The 25,327-nt window shown below is 39.4% G+C and overlaps 1 protein-coding gene across 3 annotated transcripts in view; it reads right to left on the bottom strand.

The window, feature by feature from the left end:
• The window catches only part of CENPI (centromere protein I), a 76,633-nt gene extending 51,306 nt beyond the window's left edge, over positions 1-25,327 (bottom strand). For 2 of the 3 annotated variants that reach the window (XM_079764981.1, XM_079764983.1), the window contains exons 1-5: positions 25,180-25,287; positions 22,495-22,733; positions 20,225-20,362; positions 16,117-16,235; positions 15,725-15,832 (exon numbers count right to left, since the gene is read on the bottom strand). In XM_079764981.1, coding sequence (XP_079621107.1) covers positions 15,725-15,832; positions 16,117-16,235; positions 20,225-20,362; positions 22,495-22,733; positions 25,180-25,250 — 675 coding nt within the window. In that variant the 5' untranslated portion in view covers positions 25,251-25,287. Of the gene's footprint in view, positions 1-15,724; positions 15,833-16,116; positions 16,236-20,224; positions 20,363-22,494; positions 22,734-25,179 lie in introns of all 3 variants that reach the window. The other variant, XM_079764982.1, reaches the window with a different exon arrangement.

Genomic DNA, 25,327 nt, shown 5'->3' with positions numbered 1-25,327 from the left:
GAAATAAATAAAAATATATTTTAAAAAACCAAAACTATCAATGTTATGTTATCCTATATAATAAAAGGTTAATATGCAAATCAACCGAACGGCAGAATGACTGGTTGCTATGACACGCACTGACCACCAGGGGGCAGACGTTAATGCAGGAGCTGCCCCCTGGTGGTCAGTGTGTTTCCACAGGGGGAGCGCCGCTCAGCCAGAAGCCAAGCTCACAGCTGGAAATGCTCCCACCTCCGCAGCAGTGCTAAGCCGTCAGTTGAACATCCCCCAAGGGCTCCCAGACTGCAAGAGGGCACAGGCCAGGCTGAGGAATGCCTCCCCACCCCTGAGTGCAGGAATTTCATGCACCGGGCCTCTAGTCTATAATAATAATAGCGTAATATGCAAATTGACCCAATGACCAAACAGCAGATTGACTGTCTAGACGACCTTCTGGACAACCACACTATGACACCCACTGGTGCCAGGCCAGCCAAGATGGGTGCTATGCAATTGGTTGGGGGCCCGGCCATTGCCCCATGATTGCCCTGCAGAGGGAAGTCCAGGCCATCGGCCAGCGGGGCAATCAATCGGGGGGCTCCACGATCACCCCAAAGAGGGAGTCCCAGGCCACCAACCAGTGGGCTGCAGCGGGTGGGCGGGGCCTCACTCTTTGGAGGCAATCAATTGCGGGGCTCCCAGACTGTGAGAGGGCACAGGGCAGGATGAGGGACACCCCCCCCCCAGTGCACGATTTTATGCACCGGGCTCTAGTAGAATATAACAAGTTAAAAAATGAAGTGTTGATACAAGCTACAACATGGATAAACCTTGAAAACATTATGCGAAGTAAAATAAGTTAGTCATAAAAGATTACAAATGATTCCATTTATATGAAATTTCCAGAATAGGTAAATCTCTAATGACAAAAAATAGACTAGGAGTTGCTTAGGAACCCCTAAATAGGGAGGTGGGGGTGATCGCTAAAGGTAATAGGTTTTTTTGAGGTGATGAAAATGTTTTAAAATTTCCTATACTCACGGTTGCACATATCTGTGAACATACTAAAAAGCAGTGAATTGTATACTTTAAGAGGATGAATTGTATTATATGTGAATTATACCTCAATAAAGATGTTTGTTTTAAGTATTGTGAGAGAAAAGAAACAACAGATTACAATTAGACTTATTCAACAACAATGGAAAGGAGTCTATGGAATACTATTGTCAATGTTCTGAAAGAATTCAACGCTAGAGTTCTACACACACCAAAACCAATTTTCAAGAACAAGGGCATAGTAAAAGACATTTTCTAACAAAGACAGAAAGTTTAGCATCAAAATATTCTCATGGAAAGAATATTCTAAAGGATGTACTTTTTAGAAAAAAATAGAATGATCTAGATTGAATGTCTGTGATGCTAAAATACTGGTAAATATGTAGACAAATCTAAACAAACATCAACTATGAAGATAAGAATAATGTCTACTTTATGTGTACTATATGGAAGGGGATGGAGAAAAATGAACTAGAACTAAAACCAGGCAGTAACATATAATCTGAGAGGGGTATAATCAGAGTTAAAACATTCTAAGGTCCTGGTAGCACTCAAGATGAATGTAAAGATAATGGTTACCTTTAGACTTTAAGGAAAAATAAAAAACACGCCCTAGCTGGTTTGGCTCAGTGGATAGAGCATCAGCCAGTGGACTAAGGGTCCCAGGTTCGATTCCGGTCAAGGGCACATGCCTGGGTTGCGGGCTTGATCCCCAGTAGGGGACATGCAGGAGGCAGCAAATCAATGATTCTCTCTCATCATTGATGTTTCTCTCTCTCTTTCTCTCTCCCTTCCTCTCAGAAATCAATAAAGATATATTTTTTAAAAAGAATTAAAAATTAAAGTTGAGAAACATTTAAAATGTTTAATTCATTAAAAAAATAATAAACCCACCTGGCCGGTGTGGCTCAGTGGTTGAGTCAACCTAGGAACAAAGAGGTCATGGTTTGATTCCAGGTCAGGGCACATGCCTGAGTTGCAGGCTCAATCCCCAGAAGGGGGTATGCAGGAGGCAGCCAATCGATGATGTTTCTCTTTCGTTGCTGTTTCTTTCTATCCTTCTCCCTTCCTCAATCTCTAAAATCAATAAAAGCATTTAAAATTAGTAACCAATCTATTATATGCTAACTGATGTATTTGAAGAAATATAACTATATATTCCAAAAAAAGAAAAAATAGTTACAGATTGAGACTGTTTTACATTTTACATTATATATGCATGTTAACATAGGTACAATAACACCTAGAGAACACACAGAGAATGTATTAATGTCCAAACAAGAACAGGAACACCATAATCAATCCAAAATAAGAGAGTCAGAGGGAAATAATCAGAAACTCATAGGTAATTTTGAAAGTTCAAAATAAGATATCTGAACTTATTTCTATTATATCAGTAATCACTACAAAGGTAAATAAACTAATTATCCAGGTAAAAGCAAAAAATCATTTAAAAGGATTTAAAAATAAATCCTAGTTAGTTATTTTTAAAAATAAATCCTAGTTAGTTATATGCTATTTAAAAGAATCAGCTAAGGTTGGGCCTGTGTGGTTCAGAGTTTGAGTGTCAACCTATGAACCAGGAGATTGAGGTTCAATTCCTGGTCAGGGCACATGCCTAGCTTGTGGGTTCGATCCCCAGTGGAAAGCATGCAGGAGGTAGCCAATCAATGATATTCTCTCATCATGGATATTTCTATCTCTCTCTCCCTCTCCCTTCCTCTCTCTGAAATCAATAAAAAATATATAAAAATATTAAAAGAGGCATCTAAGGCATGTGAGGAAAAAAAGGATTTTTTAAAAAAAACAAAATAGAAATAAACCAAGCAACTACTAGCCAAAATAAAGTCAGAGTAGCAGTGTCAATATCAGACAAAATAAACTAAAACAAAAAGCATTTCTAACAACAAAGGTTTACTTAATGATAAAAGGTTTGAGTCAACAGGACGATATGAAAACTATAATTGTGCATACACCTAATAATAGACTAAAAATATATAGCAAAAATTGGCAGAACTTTAAGGAAAACTGACAATTTTGCCTTCATAGTGAGAGATTTTCACCATAACCTTATTCAGTAATTGATAGATGGGCAACGACAACAAATTCCAATTCAAAGAAACTCTATTCCCTCACTCTACTTCAGTAACTCATATCATGATAAGTCTGAGTCTGGTCAACACACTGAACCACCCCCTCCTGAAATCTTTTTTTTAAAATATATTTTTATTGATTTCAGAAAGGAAGGGAGAGGGAGAGAGATAGAAATATCAATGATGAGAGAGAATCACTGATCGGCTGCCTCCTGCATGCCTCACACTGGGGATTGAGCCCGCAATCCGGGCATGTGCCCTGGCCAGGAATCAAACCGTGACCTCCTGGGTCATAGGTCGACGCTCAACCACTGAGACATACCAGCCAGGCTGAAATCTTCAACTCCAATGCTACTTTCTATGATTCCAGCTTTTAATCCCAATACATGTCTTGAATGTCACCAAGGTATCATGAACCTTAGCTGTGTGGGCTTCCTATCTGCAGTCTTCTGTCTTCACCTTCTTCCCTTTTTCTCTCTAGACCCCCTGGTCCATCAGCTTAATCACTCTCTTGCCTCCTTGTCTGACCCTGGACAAATTACCTACCCTTGCATATTAGTAACATTACAAATTTGTTCTCTGTAACCTCATCTGGTCCTTCAAAACTTCTGCATCTCTAATCATCTACTATGCCCATTTCCATCAGGAGCTATTTCAAAATTTACACTCTTTCCTTAAACATGATATTCTATTTTCCCCTCTTCACACTCAACAGAAGACTTTGCCTCTTACTTGACTGAAAAATCACCAACATCACCAGTCAGGAATTCCTTCAATTGTGTCACTTACTAACCCACAAATTTGTTAGCACCAACAGTCATCCTTTTACTTATTGTCAGGAGAGGTATCTCTCTCCCTGTTGAAAACAAATTTCTGTAACTCTAACCCTGATCCCTAGTCTTATTCTGATACCTCTCCTGTATACACCCATAGAACCCTATGGATACTATCACAGGATTCATCATACTGTACTTATCTTTTCCCTTACTACATGTAAAGATCTTTGAGGCTCAGCCTCTTACTAGTGGCTTTCCTTAGCAAAGCTACCTAACTTTCCAGGCCTCAGTTGTCTCATCTCTAAAATGGAAATGATATAATTTTCCATAAATCCTTGCTCTAGTCATGTGACCCTATGTAATTATTTGACTTCTCTGTGCCTCAGATTCCTCATCTCTAAAATGGAAATAGGATGGCGACCGGCAGGAAGGTAGGGAGAGAGTGTGAGTGAGGAACCCATAGAGGAGAGTGTAGATGTGTGTGGTGTGTGTGTGTGTGTATGAGATAGGGTCAGTTAGATTCTGCAGGTCTTCCAAGGGGCTCCCGAACAGGGCAGCCCTAGACGGCGGAGCCCCGCGCACAAAGCGGACACTTCTCGGCGGCTGGTGCGGACGCAGAGACCACGCCATCTTGGGAAACAGAGCTGCCCGAGACTCGGATCCTGGCTTCTGACACAAACCAGGACCCTGCAGCCACTGGGGACAGAGAACTGCTATCACAGCTTCAGACAAACAAACAAGAATCCAGACTTCCCGGCAGATTTCCGTGAGTCAAAGAGCCTATCCCCCTCCTCGCAGGCGCTGATAGCGCCATAGTAACTGATAGACCCGCCCCTCCCCCAAGCTGCTGAGCGCCCACAGGCGTGCGGAAAGCACCATAGTAACTGATAGACCCGCCCCTCCCCCAAGCTGCTCACAGGCGCGCGCACACAGACAGCGCCATAGTAACTGATAGACCCGCCCCTGGCCCAAGCTGCCGAGCTTTGCGCAGGGACGCGCTCCCTCTTAGGGAATTTGGCGCGCGCTCGCGCACGGGACAGAAGCAGCTCCCCGTCGGGGAAATCTGTCAGTGCGCACAGAGGGCTCCCCTTCGGGGAATTTGGGGGAATTTGGCTCGCGGGCACAGCTCCCCCTTCGGAGATTCTTAAAAGCGTGCACAGAGGGGCTTCCCTTTGGGGAATTTGGCGCGCAGGATGGACTCCGCCCCCCTTCTGGGACTTTGGGAGAGTGCACTGAGCCGGCTCACCTTCAGGTTTTTAAGAATGTGCGCTCTAGCCGGTTTGGCTCAGTAGAGAGAGCACACACAGGACGCAGCCCCACTTCAGGGAATTTGGCACGCCGGACACAGCTGCCTGGGATCCCTGACTCACAGCGCATTCACACTAAGAGCCAGCGACCCCAATTGTTGGTGCGTGCACACACAGGGACCCTGATTCTCAACGAGAAACCGCACAAGGCAACAGAGACTTTGACACTCGAGTCTTGGTGCAGACACAGGGAAACTCTGACTCCTGGCACATGCTAAGGATCTCATTCTCGGCACATACCAACAGTGTGGTGCAGACAGGGCCCCTGATTCTAAATGTGCACACGAGACCACACGGAACACTGGGGACACTGATCCTGGGCAAGTTTGGTTCCCATCAACCAAAGACAGTCACACGTCCTAGTGTCAGAGCACTTCAGTGAAACTAGGGTGGAGCGAAGTCCCCACAGCACACGGCCCAGGTCCACGCAAACAGAAGCTTGAGCTTTCTGGTAATAGCCAGAATGGGGAAACGAAATAACTCACAGAGGAAAGAAAATGTGGAGTCGCCAAGAAAGGAAATTAGTGAAAATGAAGCTTGCAACATGACCGAAAAGGAGTTCAGAGTAATGGTCATGGAATTTATACATCGGATGGATGAGAAAATCAACAACTTATGCAAGAATCAGGAAGAAATGAAAAGTGATATAGCTACAATCAAAAACACCATGGAAAGTTTCAACAGTAGATTACAAGAAGCAGAGGACCGAATTAGTGAGTTAGAAGATCAGGTACAGAAACAAGCTCAAGCTGAACAGCAATTGGAGAAAAAAATTAAAAAGCAGGAGGAAAGCCTAAGGGAGCTTCGGGACAACATGAAACGAAGTAACATGCGTATAATAGGGCTGCCAGAAGGACAAGAAGAGCAGCAGGGATTAGAAAATCTATTTGAAGAAATAATGACAGAAAACTTCCCGGATATGGGAAAGATAAAAGTTACGCAAGTAAAGAGAGTCCCAAGCAGGATCAACCCCAAAAGACCCACACCAAGACATGTCATAATTTCAATGGCAAATATAAATGATAAAGAGAGAATCCTAAAGGCGGCAAGAGAGAGACAGAGAGTTACCTACAAAGGAACACCCATCAGATTGTCAAATGATTACTCATCAGAAACACAACAAGCTAGAAGTGAATGGAAGGAGGTATACAAAGTGTTGCAAAGCAAAGGACTGAATCCAAGAATACTATATCCAGCAAGACTATCAATCAAAATTGAAGGGGAAATCAGGAGCTTTGCAGACAAAAAAAGCCTCAGGGAGTTTATCACCACCAAACCAGCAATGCAAGAATTGCTAAAGGGAATACTGTAAAAAGAAGAAATAAACAGGTAAGAAGGAATACAGACACAAAAATAGATATGACTGCAAACAAATACCTTTCAGTAATAACTTTAAATGTAAACGGACTAAATGCTCCAATCAAAAGACATCGAGTAGCTGAATGGATAAAAAAACACGACCCATATATATGCTGTCTACAAGAGACCCACCTCAGAACAAGAGACTCACACAGATTGAAAGTGAAGGGATGGAAAAATATCTTTCAGGCAAATGGAAATGAAAAAAAAGCTGGGGTAGCAATACTTATATCTGACAAAATAGACCTCAAAGTAAATGCCATAACAAGAGATAAGGAAGGCCACTTCATAATACTAAAGGGAGAAATCCAACAAGAAGAAATAATTCTGGTAAACATATACGCTCCCAATATAGGAGCACCCAAATACATAAAAAAAACTCCTGGAGGATATCAAGGGAGAGATTAATAGCAACACAATCATAGTAGGAGACTTTAATACCCCACTATCACCACTGGACAAATCCTCTAAACAAAAAATCAGCAAAGAAACAGCAATCCTAAATGACTCACTAGACCAGATGGAATTAATTGACATCTTCAGAACATTTCACCCCAAAGCCACAGAATATACATTCTTCTCAAGTGCACATGGGTCATTTTCAAAGATAGACCATATGCTGGGTCACAGGCAAAGTCTCTTCAAATTCAAGAAGATAGAAATTATATCAAGCATCTTCTCAGATCACAGTGGCATAAAACTGGAAATCAACTACAATAAAAACAATCCAAAGAAATCAAACACATGGAGACTAAACAGCATGCTATTAAACAAGGACTGGGTCACCAGAGAGATCAAGGAAGAAATAAAAAACATCATGGCAACAAATGACAATGAAAACACAACAATCCAAAATCTATGGGACACAGCGAAAGCAGTCTTGAGAGGGAAGTTCATAGCTCTACAGGCCTATTGCAAAAAACAAGAAACAATGGTAATAAATTACTTAACCCTACAACTCAAAGAGTTAGAAAAAGAGCAGCAAGAAAAGCCCAGTGTAAGCAGAAGGAAGGAAATAATAAAGATCAGAGTGGAGATAAATGACATAGAGACCAAAGAAACAATACATAAGATCAACAAAACCAAGAGCTGGTTCTTTGAAAGGATAAACAAGATTGATGGACCTCTAGCCAGGCTCACCAAGAAGCAAAGAGAGAGGACCCAAATAAACAAAATCAGAAATGAAAGAGATGAAATAACAACAGACCCCGCTGAGATACAAAGGATTGTTACAAAATACTACGAACAACTCTATTCCAACAAACTGGACAATCTGGAGGAAATGGACATATTCCTAGAAAAATATAACCTTCCAAAAATCAATCAAGAAGAATCTAAACAGCTCAATAGGCCAATAACTATGGACGAAATTGAAGCAGTCATCAAAAAGCTTCCAGCAAACAAAAGCCCGGGGCCTGATGGCTTCACAGGAGAGTTTTACCAAACATTCAAGGAAGAACTAAAACCTATCCTCCTCAGACTATTCCAAAAAATTCAAGTGGAAGGAACACTTCCAAGCTCCTTCTATGAAGCCAGCATCACCCTAATACCAAAACCAGATAAAGACAACACAATGAAAGAGAATTACAGACCAATATCCCTCATGAACATAGATGCCAAAATCCTCAACAAAATTCTAGCAAATCGGCTCCAGCAGTACATCAGAAAGATCATACACCATGACCAAGTAGGATTTATCCCAGGAATGCAAGGATGGTACAATATCCGCAAATCAATAAACGTGATACATCACATAAACAAATTGAAAGATAAAAATCACATAGTCATATCAATTGATGCAGAAAAAGCATTTGACAAAATCCAACACCCTTTCTTGATAAAAGCTCTCAACAAGGTGGGAATAGATGGCTCATACCTCAACATAATAAAAGCTATATATGATAAACCCACAGCAAACATCATACTCAATGGACAAAAACTAAAGACATTTCCCCTAAGAACAGGAACAAGACAGGGATGCCCACTCTCACCACTCCTGTTTGACATAGTACTGGAAGTATTAGCCATTGCAATTAGACAAGAAGAAGAAATAAAAGGCATCCAGATTGGAAAAGAACAAGTAAAGCTGTCTTTATTTGCAGACGACATGATATTGTACATAAAAAATCCGAAAGACTCCGTCAAAAAACTCATAGACTTAATAAATGAATTCGGCAATGTAGCAGGATACAAAATTAACGCCAAGAAATCTATGGCCTTTCTATACACCAGTGAACTTACAGACAGAGAGACTAAAAAGGCAATCCCATTTACCATCGCACCAAAAAAATTAAGATACCTAGGAATAAACTTAACTAAGGAGGTAAAAGACCTATACACGGAAAACTACAGGACACTGAAAAAAGAGATAGAGGAAGACGTAAACAGATGGAAGAACATACCATGTTCATGGATTGGTAGAATCAACATCATTAAAATGTCCATACTACCCAAAGCAATCTATAGATTCAATGCACTCCCCATTAAAATACCAGCAGCATATTTCACAGACCTTGAAAGAACTCTCCAAAAATTCATCTGGAATAAAAAAAGACCCCGAATAGCCACAGCAATCCTGAGAAAGAAGAATAAAGTAGGAGGGATCTCAATACCAGATTTCAAGCTGTATTACAAAGCCACTGTTCTCAAAACAGCCTGGTACTGGCATAAGAACAGACATATAGATCAATGGAACAGAATAGAGAATCCAGATATTGACCCAAACCACTATGCTCAATTAATATTTGACAAAGGAGGCATGAACATACAATGGAATAAACACAGTCTCTTCAATAAATGGTGTTGGGAAAATTGGACAGATACATGCAAAAAAATGAAGCTTGATCACCAACTTACGCCATACACAAAAATAAACTCAAAATGGATACAGGACTTAAACATAAGACGGGAAACCATAAAAATACTAGAGCAATCCACAGGCAGCAAAATGTCAGACATATGCCAAAAGAAATTCTTCACTGACACTGCCCCTAGGGCAATGGAAGCTAAAGAGAAAATTAACAAATGGGACTACATCAAAATAAAAAGCTTTTTCACAGCAAAAGAAACCATCAACAAAACAACAAGAAGGCCCACTGCATGGGAGAACATATTTGCAAATGGCATCACTGATAAAGGTTTAATCTCCAACATCTACAGGCAGCTTATACAACTTAATAAAAGGAAGATAAATGATCCAATAAAAAAATGGGCAACAGACCTAAATAGAATCTTTTCAAAAGAAGACAGAAGGAAGGCCAAGAGACACATGAAAACATGCTCAACGTCACTAATTATCCGAGAGATGCAAATCAAAACAACAATGCGGTACCATCTCACACCTGTCAGAATGGCTATCATCAACAAATCAACAAACGACAAGTGTTGGCGAGGATGCGGAGAAAAAGGAACCCTCGTGCACTGCTGGTGGGAATGCAGACTGGTGCAGCCACTGTGGAGAACAGTATGGAGTTTCCTCAAAAAACTGAAAATGGAACTCCCATTTGACCCAGTAATCCCACTCTTGGGAATATATCCGAAGAAACTAGAAACACCAATTAGAAAAGATATATGCACCCCTATGTTCATAGCAGCGCAATTCACCATAGCTAAGATTTGGAAACAGCCTAGGTGCCCGTCAGCAGATGACTGGATCAGAAAACTGTGGTACATCTACACAATGGAATACTATGCTGCCATAAAAAAGAAGGAATTCTCATCATTTGCAGCAACCTGGGAGGAATTGGAGAACATTATGTTAAGTGAAATAAGTCAGTCAATGAAAGAAAAATACCACATGATCTCACTCATTTATGGATAATAAAGAACATTATAAACTTGAACAAAAAGATAGATACAGAGACAGTAAAGCATCAAACAGACTGTCAAATTACAAGGGGAAGGTTAGGGAGAGGTGGGGGAGATAAGAGATCAATCAAAGGACTTGTATGCATGCATATAAGCATAACCAATGGATGCAAAACTCTGGGGGGTGGGGGCATATATGGGAGTGGGGTGTGGGGAGGGCAATGGTAAGATATGTACACATATAATACCTTAATAAAAAAATTGGAAAAAAAAATGGAAATAAAAGTGGTATGTATTTCACACTTAAAGCACATTTCAGTTTGGCCTAGCCACATTTCCAGTGCTCACTAGTCATATGATATCAGTGGCTATCGTATTGGACAGCACAAGTACAAAAAATAGCAGGTGCTCAATAAATGTTCTGCCCCCAAGAATACTGAAGTAAGCCCAGCCTGTGTGGCTCAGTGGTTGAGCATCGACCTATGAACCAGGAGGTCACAGTTCAATTCCTGGTGAGGGCACATGCCTGGGCAGCGGACTCCATCTCTATTGGAGAGCATGCAGAAGGCAGCTGATCTCTCTCATCATTGACATTTCTATCTCTCTCTCCCTCTCCTTTTCTCTATGAAATTAATAAAAATATATTTTAAAACAAAAAGAATATTGAAGTAAGGCCCTGGCCAGGTAGCTTAGTTGGTTAGAGCATTGTTCCAATATGCCAAAGAAACATACAAGAATCAACCAATGAATGCATAAGTAAGTGGAACAACAAATTGATGTCTCTCTGTTTCAAAATCAAGTAAAATAAGAATATTGAAGAAAAAAAGAAGTTTCAAACTCTCAGAACCGGAAAAAAATACTTTACATAGTGTTCTAACATGTCTTTCTTTTACATTCTAACATAACTGAAAATAGGACTAATCCTGTCATCAATGTTATGTGACAGTATTAATGGCAGAATTCTTTCATAGTGGCTCATAAGATAATGATGCATCTTACAACTGAAGGTATCTTGGAGTTCATGAAATACTGTATCTATATATAAATCACCTAGTGCCTGGCATATAATCCTCACATGAGTTAACTATTATGTCTTATTCATATTTGTATTTCCAATACTACTGGTAGTTCAATACCTGGCATAGTATGTATTTAATATATTCCTTCCAAACTATCTCCTTCTCACAAATTTCCTTTTAGTGTCAAAGCTACCATCACTGAGTTATGCTGACTTATAAACACAGATCTTTATTTCTTGACCCTTCCCTTAATCCAATTTAAGTACCTGCTCATGTCAATTCTTCCTTTATAATTTCCGCTAAAATACATCCTTTCAATTTTTTATTCTCACTGCTACCACCTTGGTCTACGACAGTGAGTCTCAAACTTTTTAGTGTCATATTTACATTCTTAAAAAATTAGACCCCCCCAAAAAGCTTTCATTTATATGGATTATATCTACTAGTATCAATATTCATATTAGAAACTTTAAATGTTTATTATTCATTAAAAATAATAAACCCAATACATGCTAATATAAATGATATATTTTGTGAAAAATAACTATATTTTCCCAACAAAAAATTGACTAGAATGGCAAAGACTTACATTTCTACAAATTTCTTCAATGTTTCTGACTTAATAGAATACAGTTAGATTCTCTGCTTCTTCCTTGAACATGTTATGATATGCTGTTCTATTTTGACTATTGCTAGATGAGAGGGGGGTCAGGGAGATGGGTGAACAAGGTGAAGGGATTAAGAAGTACAAATTGGTAGTTACAGAACAGTCATGGGGATGTGAAGTACAGCATAGGGAACATAGTCAATAATATTGTAATAACTATGTATGGTGTCAGATATGTACTAGATTTCTTGGGATGATCACTTAGTAACATATAAAATATTGTATGCCATCTGTAATTGAAAAATAAAAAAATATTAAAGTTAAAAAAAAGCTATGTTGTTCTGATTGAAGTACATGAAGAAAACCTAGCCTCAGAAAGATATGTAGGAGTATTTTATTTTATTTAAATATATTTTATTGATTTCCTACAGAGAGGAAGAGAGAGGGATAGAGAGTTAGAAACATCGATCAGCTGCCTCTTGCACACCCCCCACTGGGCATGTGCCCGCAACCAAGGTACATGCCCCCGACCGGAATCGAACCCGGGACCCTTGAGTCTGCAGGCCGACGCTCTATCCACTGAGCCAAACCGGTCTCGGCTGTAGGAGTATTTTAATAGCCTTTTCAGAAAATCGTGAATATTAGTCTTTGGCACTACACAAAAACTTGATTAAGTAGTAGTTTCTTAAGGGTTAGCAGCAATGTGGATTGTGAAACCTTATCAATGAACATTTACTCTGTTCCACTAAAATTCATTGATATATCTTGCATTTTGAATGAATTTTTTATTCATGCATGATTTTATATCCTCTAGAATATATTGGTTCACTGAGTTCCAAATATTGACACATTTAATTACACAATACTTAAAAATCACATTCATAACAAACTGACATACCTTGATGTGGGGTTGAGGGGACGAGAAGAGAATGTATTTACTTATACGCATAGCCCATGGACACAGGCAATAGGGTAGTGAAGACGTGTGTGGGGGGGTGAGGGCTGGAGGAGGGGGGAAATGAGGGGAGAAATGGGAGATATCTGCAATACTATCAAAAATAAAAATATATTTAAAGTTTAAAAAATTAAAATAAAAATCATATTCATGTCCTAGCTGGTGTTGCTAAGTGGTTAAAGCATTGATGAACACACCGAAGGGTTGCAGGTTCGATCCCCAGCCAGGTGGCACAAGAGGCAACCAATCGATCTGTCTCTCTCACATCAATGTTTTCTCTCTCTCCCCTTCCCCTCCCTCTCTTCCACTTTCTCTAAAAAAAAAAAAAAAAAAATCAATGAAAAAAATATCCTTGTGTGAGGATTAACAACAACAAAAATGCTTAAAAAATAAAAATTATATTCATTAATACTGCTACTACCAATCTCATCAGAATAGTCTTTTAAGTCTTTTTTAAATATATTTTTATTGATTTCAGAGAGGAAAGGAGACAGAGAGATAGAAACATCAATGATGAGAATCATTGATTAGCTGCTTCTTGCACACCCCCTATGGGGGTCCTGCCCACAACATGGGCATGTGCCCTTAACTGGAATCGAACCCGTGACCCTTCAGTCTTCGGGCCGACACTCTATCCACTGAGCCAAACCAGCTAGGGCTCTTTAAGTCTATATGTAAGTTATAAAGTTTACACTGGCATATACAAATTTTCTAAACTTTTATTTTTTATTTGAAAGCTCAAATTTTATCATGGTAACAAATATTTCCATTTGTTTTCTTTGAAATGACAGGCTCACTGTCTGCCAAATGCCCATGTCTGAATAAACATAGTTTATATGTCAGTCATTCTTTCAATTTAAAATGGTATTTCATGAAAAATGGCTAATAGTTTAGCTCGCAACTCAACCATACAAGTGCTTCTCCTCAAAATACCTATTGTACTTCGGTATGCAGAAGAGATTTATTTGTACTTCCAATTTCATCACACAGAATATTAAAGACATATTTTAAAGGTTGAAATTTAATAAAAATAATGAGTTAATTCTTTCTACTTCATTTGGGACATGCTTAAGTGAAACTGGCATTCTTGTTTTCTACTGCAGTGAAGAATACAATGACCACTAGTACAGTTTGGGTCCACTGTCCTGATTTGGGCTAAGGCACCAGCAGTTTTAACCAACATTGCTTTAGCACCATCAGTGCAAATGCAAACACAGTGAAAATAGCACGTAACATCTTGATATTGCTATGAAAATAATTTTGACCTTTCAGACCTCCTGAAAGGTCTCAGGGAGCCTCAAAGGGACCACAAACCATTTGAGAATCGCCAGTCTAAAACTTCATGTTGTACCTGGATTACCATATTAGTCCCCTAACTAGTTTTCCTAACTCTGGCCTCCCTCCTAGTTCATACTGTTTGGCATAACTAGATACAGCTCCCTACAATGTTCCTTTTAACATGTTCTGCCCAAACTTTTTCAATGATTTCCCCACTGGATAGAGGATAAAGTTCAATTCCTTAGCATCACATTCAGAGACCTCTACAATCTCTTCTCACCCAACTTTTCAAGCCTTACCACCCACCACCGCCTGACACCAACTGTAAGTCAGTCAGTTAGGCACAATCTACACATCTCACAACTTTGCTTGAAATATTCCTGTCAAACATCATTTCTTTTTATCAAATCTCAAATCCTATTCAATCTTCAAGGCACAGCTCAATACCCAAACACTTTAAAATGCTTTTTCTAATCACTTTGGTTTACAGTTTTCTCTGCCCTCCAGGTAATATCGCAGCAATTGTTCTCCTCACACTATTATATACTGTCTTTGATAATTTAATTCTTGAGTTATTTAACTTAATGTGCTTTCCTTAATCCCCCAAGTGGAGTATAAATCCCTGAAATACAGAAACCATCTGCTAAACTTTTAACCTTCTGCATTGCCTAGTGCAGTGGTCGGCAAACTCATTAGTCAACAGAGCCAAATATCAACAGTATAACGATTGAAATTTCTTTTGAGCCGAAAACCGACTTCTGCGCATGGGCCACAAAGTTTCAATCTCACTGTACGTGCGCGCCCACACGTGGTATTTTGTGGAAGAGCCACACTCAAGGGGCCAAAGAGCCGCATGTGGCTCTCGAGCCGCAGTTTGCCGACCACTGGCCTAGTGCAATGCATTGAACACAGTGGAAATGTCAATTTTTAAAAATGAGAGGAATTTGGTTAGATGAATGGTTCACATGGTCTGCGAAGATGGTCTTTGAAGTCTTCCAGGTGGACAGTAGATTGCTTTCTTAGAATATGTTTTCAATGGGAGTAATTATGCTATTTAATCAAAATCAGTCTGCTGGCATCTCATGAAAAGCAACCCTCTCCTCATTAATTCTGATGAGGATTTTGCAGTGTTAATCAAGAAAATGTAGAATAAATGACCCAAAGGACACCATGTAAGTGGTTTAAAAAGGAAAAGACGGCAATCACTGCTCTCAGTCAGCAAAGAGACTCCAATTCAGAGTTAATTATATTTGTAACATTGTATTTCCTTGAAAGAATATATAAAGCAAAAATGGTAAAAAAAATTATATTTGTTAATCTGAGACAGGTGCAAGGGTATAATGTTATTCTTTATACTCTTCTATGTTTGCTATCTTTTCAAATAAGGAAAAACACATTGTGTGGCACTTTGAAGCACATGTGGTTTGTCAATATACAAGCACATACCATTTGAATGATACATGATGCTCTTCAATTTTTACTTACCAGTGCATCATCTTGCAATGAAGCAAAAAAGAAGCCATAGAGCAAGTTAATTTTCTCCTTGTGATCAATGAAGTCAAACATTGCAACCAGCCAACGATAAAAAAGTACCTATTGAGAGACAAATGCTTATCTTTAGAGAAATATAAGTGACACAGAAGAACTTAATTCCCCCCCCCAGGGCTGTTTTAGAAGCCTCTAGCACAAAGCCGGTTGGTAGATTTTCTCTCTCAGTAAAAATTTCTGTTTGAACAGAATCCTTGCATCAAGCTATATTGTTCCAAAACCATAGGCTTTGCACAAAAGGCCAGTGCCATTACCCCATAAGTGGCTCGTCCTTGCCAGCCCTTAAGTGGTTCTGAAGGACTTATCATCAAATTGTTTAAAAAGATTACCTTGGTGCTACCACAACACTTGCCAACGCAAAGCCAGGAGACCGCCTTAACCACAGAATCTTCTGATATTAGAGTTGCTGGAATCATGCATCTCAATATCCGAGAGTTTACAGCACTCCCTGGAAAGCAGACAAACTCTAAATTAAACTGCATTTTAGTATCTTGAACCCTTACTTACTCACTCTTGGTCCTAAAAATCTCACTTAATATTGAATGCAATAAAAAAACATGAACAAGCCCTAACGGGTTTGGCTCGGTGGATAGAGTGTCGGCCTGCGGACTGAAGGGTCCCAGGTTCAATTCTGGTCAAAGGCATATACCTTGATTGGGGGCACATCCCCAGGAGGGGGTGTGCAGGAGGCAGCTGATGGGTGTTTCTCTCACATCGATGTTTCTAACTCTCTATCCCTCTCCCTTCCTCTCTGTAAAAAAATCAATAAAATATATTTAAAAAAACATGAACAATATCTGACATCTTTTATCATCATTACAAAACACAGTTCAAAAAATGTACCTTTACATTCTAATATAAATTATAAAGCAAATTCTTTGGCTCTAATGTTTCTATTTGAAAAGGGAGGATGAGTTCAGGGTTTCTTTTTGGGGTGACGATATGTTTGGCAATTAGAGAGTGGTGATGGTTGCACAAATCTGTGAATGTGTGTGTGTGTGTGTGTGTGTGTGTGTGTGTGTGTGTTTTTAAAAACAACAACCAGGAATTGGATGCTTCAAAAAGTGTGAATTTTATGGTATGTGAATAAAAAAAAATACCAGAAAATTTCAAGGATTATTCTCTTATTATTTTTAATGACACAATAGACTCTGATTTATTTAAAGCTACTGACAGACATCTTAAATGGACTGCTACATTTAAGAATAAATAAATATATTTGTATACTCCACCCCCATCCCCCCCCCAAAAAAAAGTGGAGAGGATAGCAGAATGAACAGCTATCCTTGGAATTAGATGGCAGTAATATTCTAAACTGATCCAATTTTTCCATAACACTCTCTGGCTTCCAAGATATCCTCCCATCTGGCAAGAGAAGTGATTTTGCAAAGAGCTTTGTATACACCCTATATTAAATTCTGCTTATTAACCTTTTGCACTCGGATGTCGAGTGTGACTCGACACAGTTAGCATCGGTAGCAGCTCGAGAAAAAAGCAAGCGAGTGCAAAGGGTTAAGGCTTTAAGAATTAAATAGGTATCTCATTAATTTCTTCTTTTGTATTTAAACATTGTTTTATTCACATTCTTGTGTGATGAGTATAACCATTCAGTGAAAAAACACTATTCTTAACTTCTCACGCAAGTAGAATTCTCAAAAACATCTTGGATGCATGTGTCTTTAACCACTGTTTTAAATGCCTTAAAATGTGGCAATCACCTTCATTCACTATAATAACACTGTTCTCATCTTCTCCCACAAGTAGGATTCTTAGAAACATCTTACATGTCTTTAAAAAATTTTATATGCATTATAGCATGGTGATCACATCCATTCACTGAAATAAGGCTGTTCTTTACTTCACTTGCAAGTAGCATTCTCAGAAACATCTTATACACGTGTCTTTTTTTCCCTGAGGGTGAAGACCTCTATTTATTTTTTAAATAAACACTGTATATATTTAATACTATGTATGATATGATGATATGATATACATATACATAGTGAAATAACTACTAGTCAGGCTAATTAACATATTATCTCCTCACATAGCTACCATTTTTTTGTGTGTGGTAAGAGCACCTGAAATCTACTCTTAGCAAATTTCAAGTATTCAATGCAGTATTATTAACTATAGTCATCATGTAATATACTAGATTTCTACTTTTATTCATCCTAACTGCAATAATATATCTCTATCAATGTCTACCACATCATTCTGTGGAGAAGAAAGGAAGCAGTGATGGCAGAAAATGAATCACAAGAATAAAAACCTCTGCTTTCCACTCTGTGGTTCCTTGTTTTTATTTCTCTTTTTTCCCCTACTCCCATCCCCTAACCCTTCTAAAATTTAGAACAGTCTGGCCACTAACACTTTACACATGTACCAAATTCAAAGGGGTTATTCAATACAGACTATTCTTACGTCCCAGTGACTTGGAAATTAACTTCTAAAGTCTAAAATTAAAGTCTCTTTGCACCTAATTATGACATTTGTATCACACCTGTCCCTAAATACACATTAAAACTGAGCAAAAAGAGTTACATGTAAAGATCTAATAGTGATGGGAAATATCATAGATATAACTAAAAGGGGAAAAAGCAGTTAAGGAAGCCACATTTGACATCACCAAATTCCAGATTAACAAAAAATTAAAAGCTAGACTAAAAAGCTAGAGATTTTTTTCCAATCATATATAGCCCAGCTGACATGGCTCAGTGGTTGAATGTCAACCTATGAACTAGGAGGTCATGGTTCAATTCCCGGTCAGGGCACATGCCCAGGTTGTGGGCTCGATCCCTAGTGTAGAAGAGGCAGTCGATCAATGATTCTCTCTCATCATTGATATTTCTATCTCCCGCTTCCTCTCTCTCTGAAATCAATAAAAATATATTTTAAAAAAATAAATAAATCATATATACGAGTTTCTAAGTCTGTGGCCTGCATTTTGAAAGAGGCATGCATTTGCCATAAGGCCTGGTAAATGTCATAAAAACCTTTTAACCATTAATTCCTGATATATCAAAAAAGAAAAGAGAAATTTCAAAATAGAAAATATCTGTACATTCTATATATGTTTTAAGGGCAGAAGGTAGAGAGAGAATTGTTCTTGATAGACACTAATCAGTTAAACACAGATTCCTGGAAAGATATTAGAACCAAACAATCTGAAACCACTTACGAGAAAAAGAGCCAATTTTTTTTCGAAATCTTTTTTTAAAGACATATTTTTAATATATATTTTTATTGATTTCAGAGAGGAAGGGAGAGGGAGAGAGAGATAGAAACATCAATGATGATAGAGAATCATCAACTGGCTGCCTCCTACAAGCTCCCCACGGGGGACCGAGCCCACTATCCGGGCATGTACCCTAACCGGGAATTAAACCATGACCTCCTGGTTTATAGGTTGACGCTCAACCACTGAGCCACGCTGGCCAGGCTAAGAGACAATTTTATTAGGTCAAATTTAACTTTATAGGAAAACACAGAGAACTAATCAAGTAAAAGCAAAGAACTGAAATACCTGGGAGTCATATATTGAATTCAGCTAGAAATATGTTGTTGCTTTACAATACACACATACACACACCCCTATAAGCATGTTGCTAGTGTATACACAAAAAAAACACAATATGCAAGGACCAGGAAATAGTATACAAAATATCCAGTTTTGATAATTGTCTTAATTCTCAAAAACAAAACAGGTAGAAAAACCGATAGCAATAACCCTAGAAGGTAAGTTAGGAGGTCTGAATTCTCCAGTGATAGCTCTGACATTTAAGCAAGTCTCTTTAACGACTCTGGGCCTCAATTTCCACACCTTTAAAATGAAGATGTACAGGGTCTAAAATACCTTCCAAGTCTAAATGTAAATGAGAGTAGGTTAAAACATTTTCTCAAATAAAAAGAATACTGGCCAGATGTTATTTCTTTCTAAGAACCCCACCCCCACGTCCATTCCAAATGAACTTAGAACAGGAAAGGAAGCATTTACATTTAAAAAAAGCATCTTGACTGTTAAGGTCATAGATGATGGAATGGAGATAGCATCAACAGGAACCTGTCATAGATAAGTGAACCTAAAGGCAATGAAGTAGACCATATTATCTTTCAAGGTGCCTTCCAGCAACATTATTTAAATTATATGTATTCTTCTTAAGAGAAATACTGAAAATGTCTCCCATGTATTTCGTAAGAAGCGTCTATACAGTTTACTTGTAAAGATATGTGATAACTAGACATTTCAACATACGTACACAGAAACTTTTGGTTCATAAGGTTATTTGAATGTAAGAAATTACAATTTTTATTTTATGAAGAGAATAGTAAAAAAAAAAAAAAAAAAAAAAGAACTGCAGCTGATTCCAGTGAACAACCTAATTCAAAGTCTGGGAGGCAAAACTAATAGCAAACTCATTTATCCTCTTGACATACCAAATTTGCCACTGAGTGCCACATTTAATAGGATGTCAATTTCTTCTGGAGCTAAACCATTCTTCCAAGCCACATTTTCCACAGTTTTCAAGTGTTTTTCCAAGGTTTTATCTTTACTCCGTGAAGTTTTAAAGGGACCTGGAAAAAGGAACCATATTAAATAGTGGGGCCTTTAAAATTCTTTCAGTCTCTAGCCTCAACAATTACAATTTGAGATACTTTAAAGGAATAGCTTTATGCATAAAATATCTTCCTAAAAGTCCTTCAAAGCTTTTCAAACTCTAGAATATTTTTTTTTGCAAGGCAAATATCTTTACTCTTGCAGGAGGGTGTGCACATACATGGTATGGGAGCACACGCACATTGAGCAGGCATCTGCTAGGGCTTTTGTTCCTGTCCCTCACTCTTGATTGGAAGAGCTTAGGCACCCAGTCTTGCATGATCGGCTAATTTAAAGGAAGGGGTTGACCTTTGTGGTTTCAAAATGGCAGCCTCCAGAGGAGCTGCAAGCCACGGAGCCAAAATGGTGGCTGCCTAAACTCCCTTCTTTGACAGAAAAGATTACTTGTTTATTCTCACAATTCCCCCTTTTCTTATTTAACTCTTTTCTTCAAACTCGGCTAACATTCATTGACTTTCATGCTCTGCAGTGTCTAGGAGAAGATTATTTTTCTGTTTGGTCAATGAGGTTTCAATTAACCTTTAGATAAGACCGCTTATACATGAGAGATGATATAATATCCCACCACTGTCATTCCCTTCCATTCTGTGAACCACTGCTAAATTGGAGAAAGGATCCTCAATTTAAGAATTCTCAGCTAACTCATTAGCTAAAGCTGTCAATCCCTGTGGGGCCTCAATGATGGTTCCGTCTAGCTGTGCTGTCAGGGATGAATGTATAACACTGACCCCCAACATTACACATATTAAGGCCAACTATTCTCCCAGGTCATCCTGCTGGTGGCATCTAGTTGTTCAGCTATCCCTTTAACCTCATCTCGAGTGTAGTTAACAAGCCTTTGCTGGTTATAGTAAATATAATTTATCCAATCCACACTGTTGTTTACAGTGGACTACCAGAACAGGACAGATTCTAACCCTGAAGCAATCTGATTTCTAGCCTTAAACTCATTTGGCACTCCTCCTGGAATCCCAATGGAATCTGTGTATAAATGGAGAGCCCCTTGGACTCTCTCTTCTTCCTAATCTGTCAGTTCATTGAGAAAGGTTTACGATATGCCAAAGTGAAAGGGATAGCCAATTGTATCAGAGTGCAAGGTTCACTCCAGTTGCTGGGCAAGGCCACAAGTCAGGGTCCCCCATAACACCACCAGACATCAGCATGGGGTAGCGACAGTGCAGCATGATTGGCTTCTGAGGATACTCAACCATTTATGCATCCGGATAAATTTCCCATAAACTCCAAGTACTGTTCCCCCCACACCTTGAGAGGCAGAGGTATAGTTTACATTGGAGAATGGGGGCCAGATGGTTTTGGGGGACCCTTGCTCTTTACCTCAACAAGGAGAGAGGAGAGAGTCTTACAGGAAGCGTTTCCCCAGGCGGTTTCCTCCAGACACAGGGCAAGCACACATTCCATCCGGTTAATGTCTGAGGTCCATCTGAATGAAAATGGGACCACTTGGCCTCTAGCCTTCCTGCGCGCAAGCGCGTAACAGTCGCTTTTATTTAGGGCGCATACAGAATATTTAATCCTTTCCACCCAGGCATTCGCTCCCTTATATCCTACTTCTATTTGCATGGTGGTGGCAGTGGCCTAGGGGATCAAACTCTAGGATATTTAACAGCAATAGCACCTTCAGTGAGGAAAACTAAATCATGCCTTGGCATCTCTGTTCTAAACTAAGTAAAAGCACTGATTTTAGACTATAAGTTGTTCCAGTACTAGGGTATGATTCCCAAACTTTGAAATCACCTTAGGAGCCTTTACAAAATCCCAATGCCCAGGTTGCATCCCATACCAATAAAATCAAATTGTCTAAGAGTGGATGCCAGGCATCAGTGTGTTTTAAAGATTTCCGGATGATTCCAATGTGCAGCAGTTTGGAAACCGCTCTGCCAGGAACGTGCTTTGCTGTTGTATACCTAGTACCTAGCATACCCATATGTAGTAAGAGCTCAATAAATGTCTATTAAGCATAGAAAAGCATTAATGAGCAAAAATATGCTCTCCTTTAAAATTTCTCAGCAAAGAAGTCTAGAATATTTGCTAGAAATAGGACTTTCATAAGGAAAACCATCTGTCTTACCTTTCTCAAAGTATCTTACTGCTATTTGCAGAGCATCTTCTGCTTGCTCATCAGCATCAGCTTGTTCAGAATCTTCCACTGGACTGTTTTGTCCATGTTTCGAGATGCTCTTTGAGTTGCTTAGGTCCTCTTTCAGTTTCCAAGCCAAGAGATTAGTCTGATAACTATTACTATGTTGTGAAGTTCTTGGTGTCTGAGAGTTCTTAACTCTCTTTTGAGTTGACATTACTGCACATGTTCTATACAGAAACAAGTGTCATTACCATTAACCAAACAAACTGTCCCTTTCTACTCCACAAAGACAAGGACCACATCTGAATGTATTCTAAACATTTAGTACATAGTACCTAACATACAACAAGTACACCATAAAAAACCTGACAAAAATCTGGACAACAAAATTTATAGGTTAGGTTTCCCAGAAAGCCTTTGACCTAAGTAGGAATAGAGAGAAACAACTCTCCAAGTTAACACTGACCAGCTGAACTGGCCTTCCTGGAGGAAAATAAAACAGTAAGAGTACGGGTAACATAGCAATTCTCTTAAAATGGCTATATCAAATAAGCGTGTCCAAAATTAAGCCATCTCATGAACTCAATCTTACTTTCTCCAATCACTCCTATTTTTCTCCACCTCTCCTTAATGTTACTTTTCATCTTTTATGCTCCCTACTTTATCAGTGCTAAGTTAAAATTGCATAGTTCAAAAGTCAAACTGGTGTGCAAACTATGACTTATCAGAATAGAAAAATTCCCCATTAATTAACTCACTTATTCAACATCATCTATATTCCAAGCACAGTTCTAGCTACCAGGGATAATATAATAGTCAAGGTCTCTGCTCTCATGAAACTTATGGGGGTGGGGAGGAGTGTGAGAGTCGATAAATAAGTATATAGCTAATAGTGAACATAATACACAGTGATGTGATAGAAATGAGGTGGCAGTGAGAAACTACTTTGGAATAAGTGTTCACAGAAAGCCTCCCTGATCGACCTTTAAACTGATTTTTGTATGCCAAAAAGGAACCAGCTATGTCAGTGTGTGTCTTACAGGAAGCATTTGAGCTTGGTGTGTCAAACTTCGCCAAAAAACTAAGCATAACTCGGGTAGTGTGTCACTTTGAGGAAAAAACATTATTTCGCAAATGTTTCATCCTCGGCATGCGGCCGCCTCAGCGGCCGCGTGTCATCAGAAATGGCTACGCGTGTCAGTGCTGACACGTGTGTCATAGGTTCGCCATCACTGTTTTGAAAATGTGCTGGAAGAGTATTTCATGGAAAAGCAAGACTACGACTTACTAAGACCTTGAAGCAAGAGCTTTGTCTGTTAGGAAAACAGTAGCAACACCAGTGGGGGAGGGAGAGGTAGTGAGATCAAAGAGGCAGAGGGTAGTGGGAGATGAGGTCAGAAAGGCAGCCAGGGACTACCATACTGGGACTTGTATGCTAGAGTAAGGAGTTTGGATTTTAAGTGGCAGCTATCCGGGTAGGGAGGAGTGTTAGAGAGGGAAGTGATACCATCTGATTTATGTTTTAAGGCCACATTAGCTGCAGTGTGAAGAATAGAATGCTAGAGGTCAAGGAGTGGAAACAGGGCAATTAAAAGGGTATTGCAGCATAGTATCCGATTGCGTAGATGTACCAGTTTTTTAATCCACTCATCTGCTGATGGGCACTTAGGCTGTTTCCAAATCATAGCTATTGTAAATTGTGCTGCTATGAACATAGGGGTGCATATATCCTTTCTGATTGGTGTTCCTAGTTTCTTGGGATATAATCCTAGAAGTGGGATCACTGGGTCAAATGGGAGTTCCATTTTTAACTTCTTGAGGAAACTCCATACTGTCTTCCACAGTGGCTGCACCAGTCTGCATTCCCACCAGCAGTGCAGCTATAAAAAGAAGGAACTTTTACCGTTTGCAACAGCATGGATGGAAATGGAGAGCATTATGCTAGGCGAAATAAGCCAGTTGGAGAAAGATAAATATCACATGCTCTCACTCATATGTGGGATATAATGATCAACATAATTTGATGAACAAGAACAGATCCAGAGACAAATGGCAGGGAAGGGGGAGGGGGGTTAGAGAGAAACCAAAGGACTTGTATGCATGCATATTAGCATAACCACTGGACACAGACACTGGGGTGGTGAGGGCTTGCCCAGGGTGGGAATGGCGGGGGGGGGTCAATTGGGGGAAAAAGAGACATATGTAAAACTTTAGACAATAAAAAAAGGGTCTTGCAGAAGTCCTGAAGAGATAACTGTAGCCTGAACTAGGTCTAATGTACAGCGGTGGAAAAAGTAGAAAATGATTGTGTTCGTGATATATGTTGGAGGTAGGCTGGGCAAGGCCATGATAAAGTACTGGATGTAGGGAGAAGGAAAGAGAGGAACCCAGAAGACTTCTAAATTTTTGGCTTCAAATGACAAAAACTAAGGGAATGGTCAGAATGACACTCAATCTCACCTCCCTAAAATAGATGAGGCCGGAGCAGGAGAGCAATATGTGTGTCTAAACCTGTGGGAGATTCCAAGTTCCGAGTTGTTTCCTATATTCCGACCAAAGAAAGGCAAGCGAACAGCTTCAGACCCCACCCGGCTGACTGGTACCGTAGCTTCCCAAGGCGGCCCCCACCCTCTCCGCTTCCCAGGCTCCGGGAAAACCCTACCCCAGCCACACCTTGCAGGATAGTCCTGCTCAGAAGTCAAGGAGCTTCTCTTCGATCTCGGAGTCCCCCTTTCACGCGGCATTTAAAAGTACCTTACCTAATACATTCCTCTGTCCCCGAACCTCCGGAGTTCAAACATCCCCTCCAGGATTCAAACGA

Source organism: Cnephaeus nilssonii (genome assembly GCF_951640355.1).
Source record: "Cnephaeus nilssonii genome assembly, chromosome: X".
Lineage (NCBI taxonomy): Eukaryota > Metazoa > Chordata > Mammalia > Chiroptera > Vespertilionidae > Cnephaeus > Cnephaeus nilssonii.
This window is presented reverse-complemented; position numbering and strand designations above follow the sequence as displayed.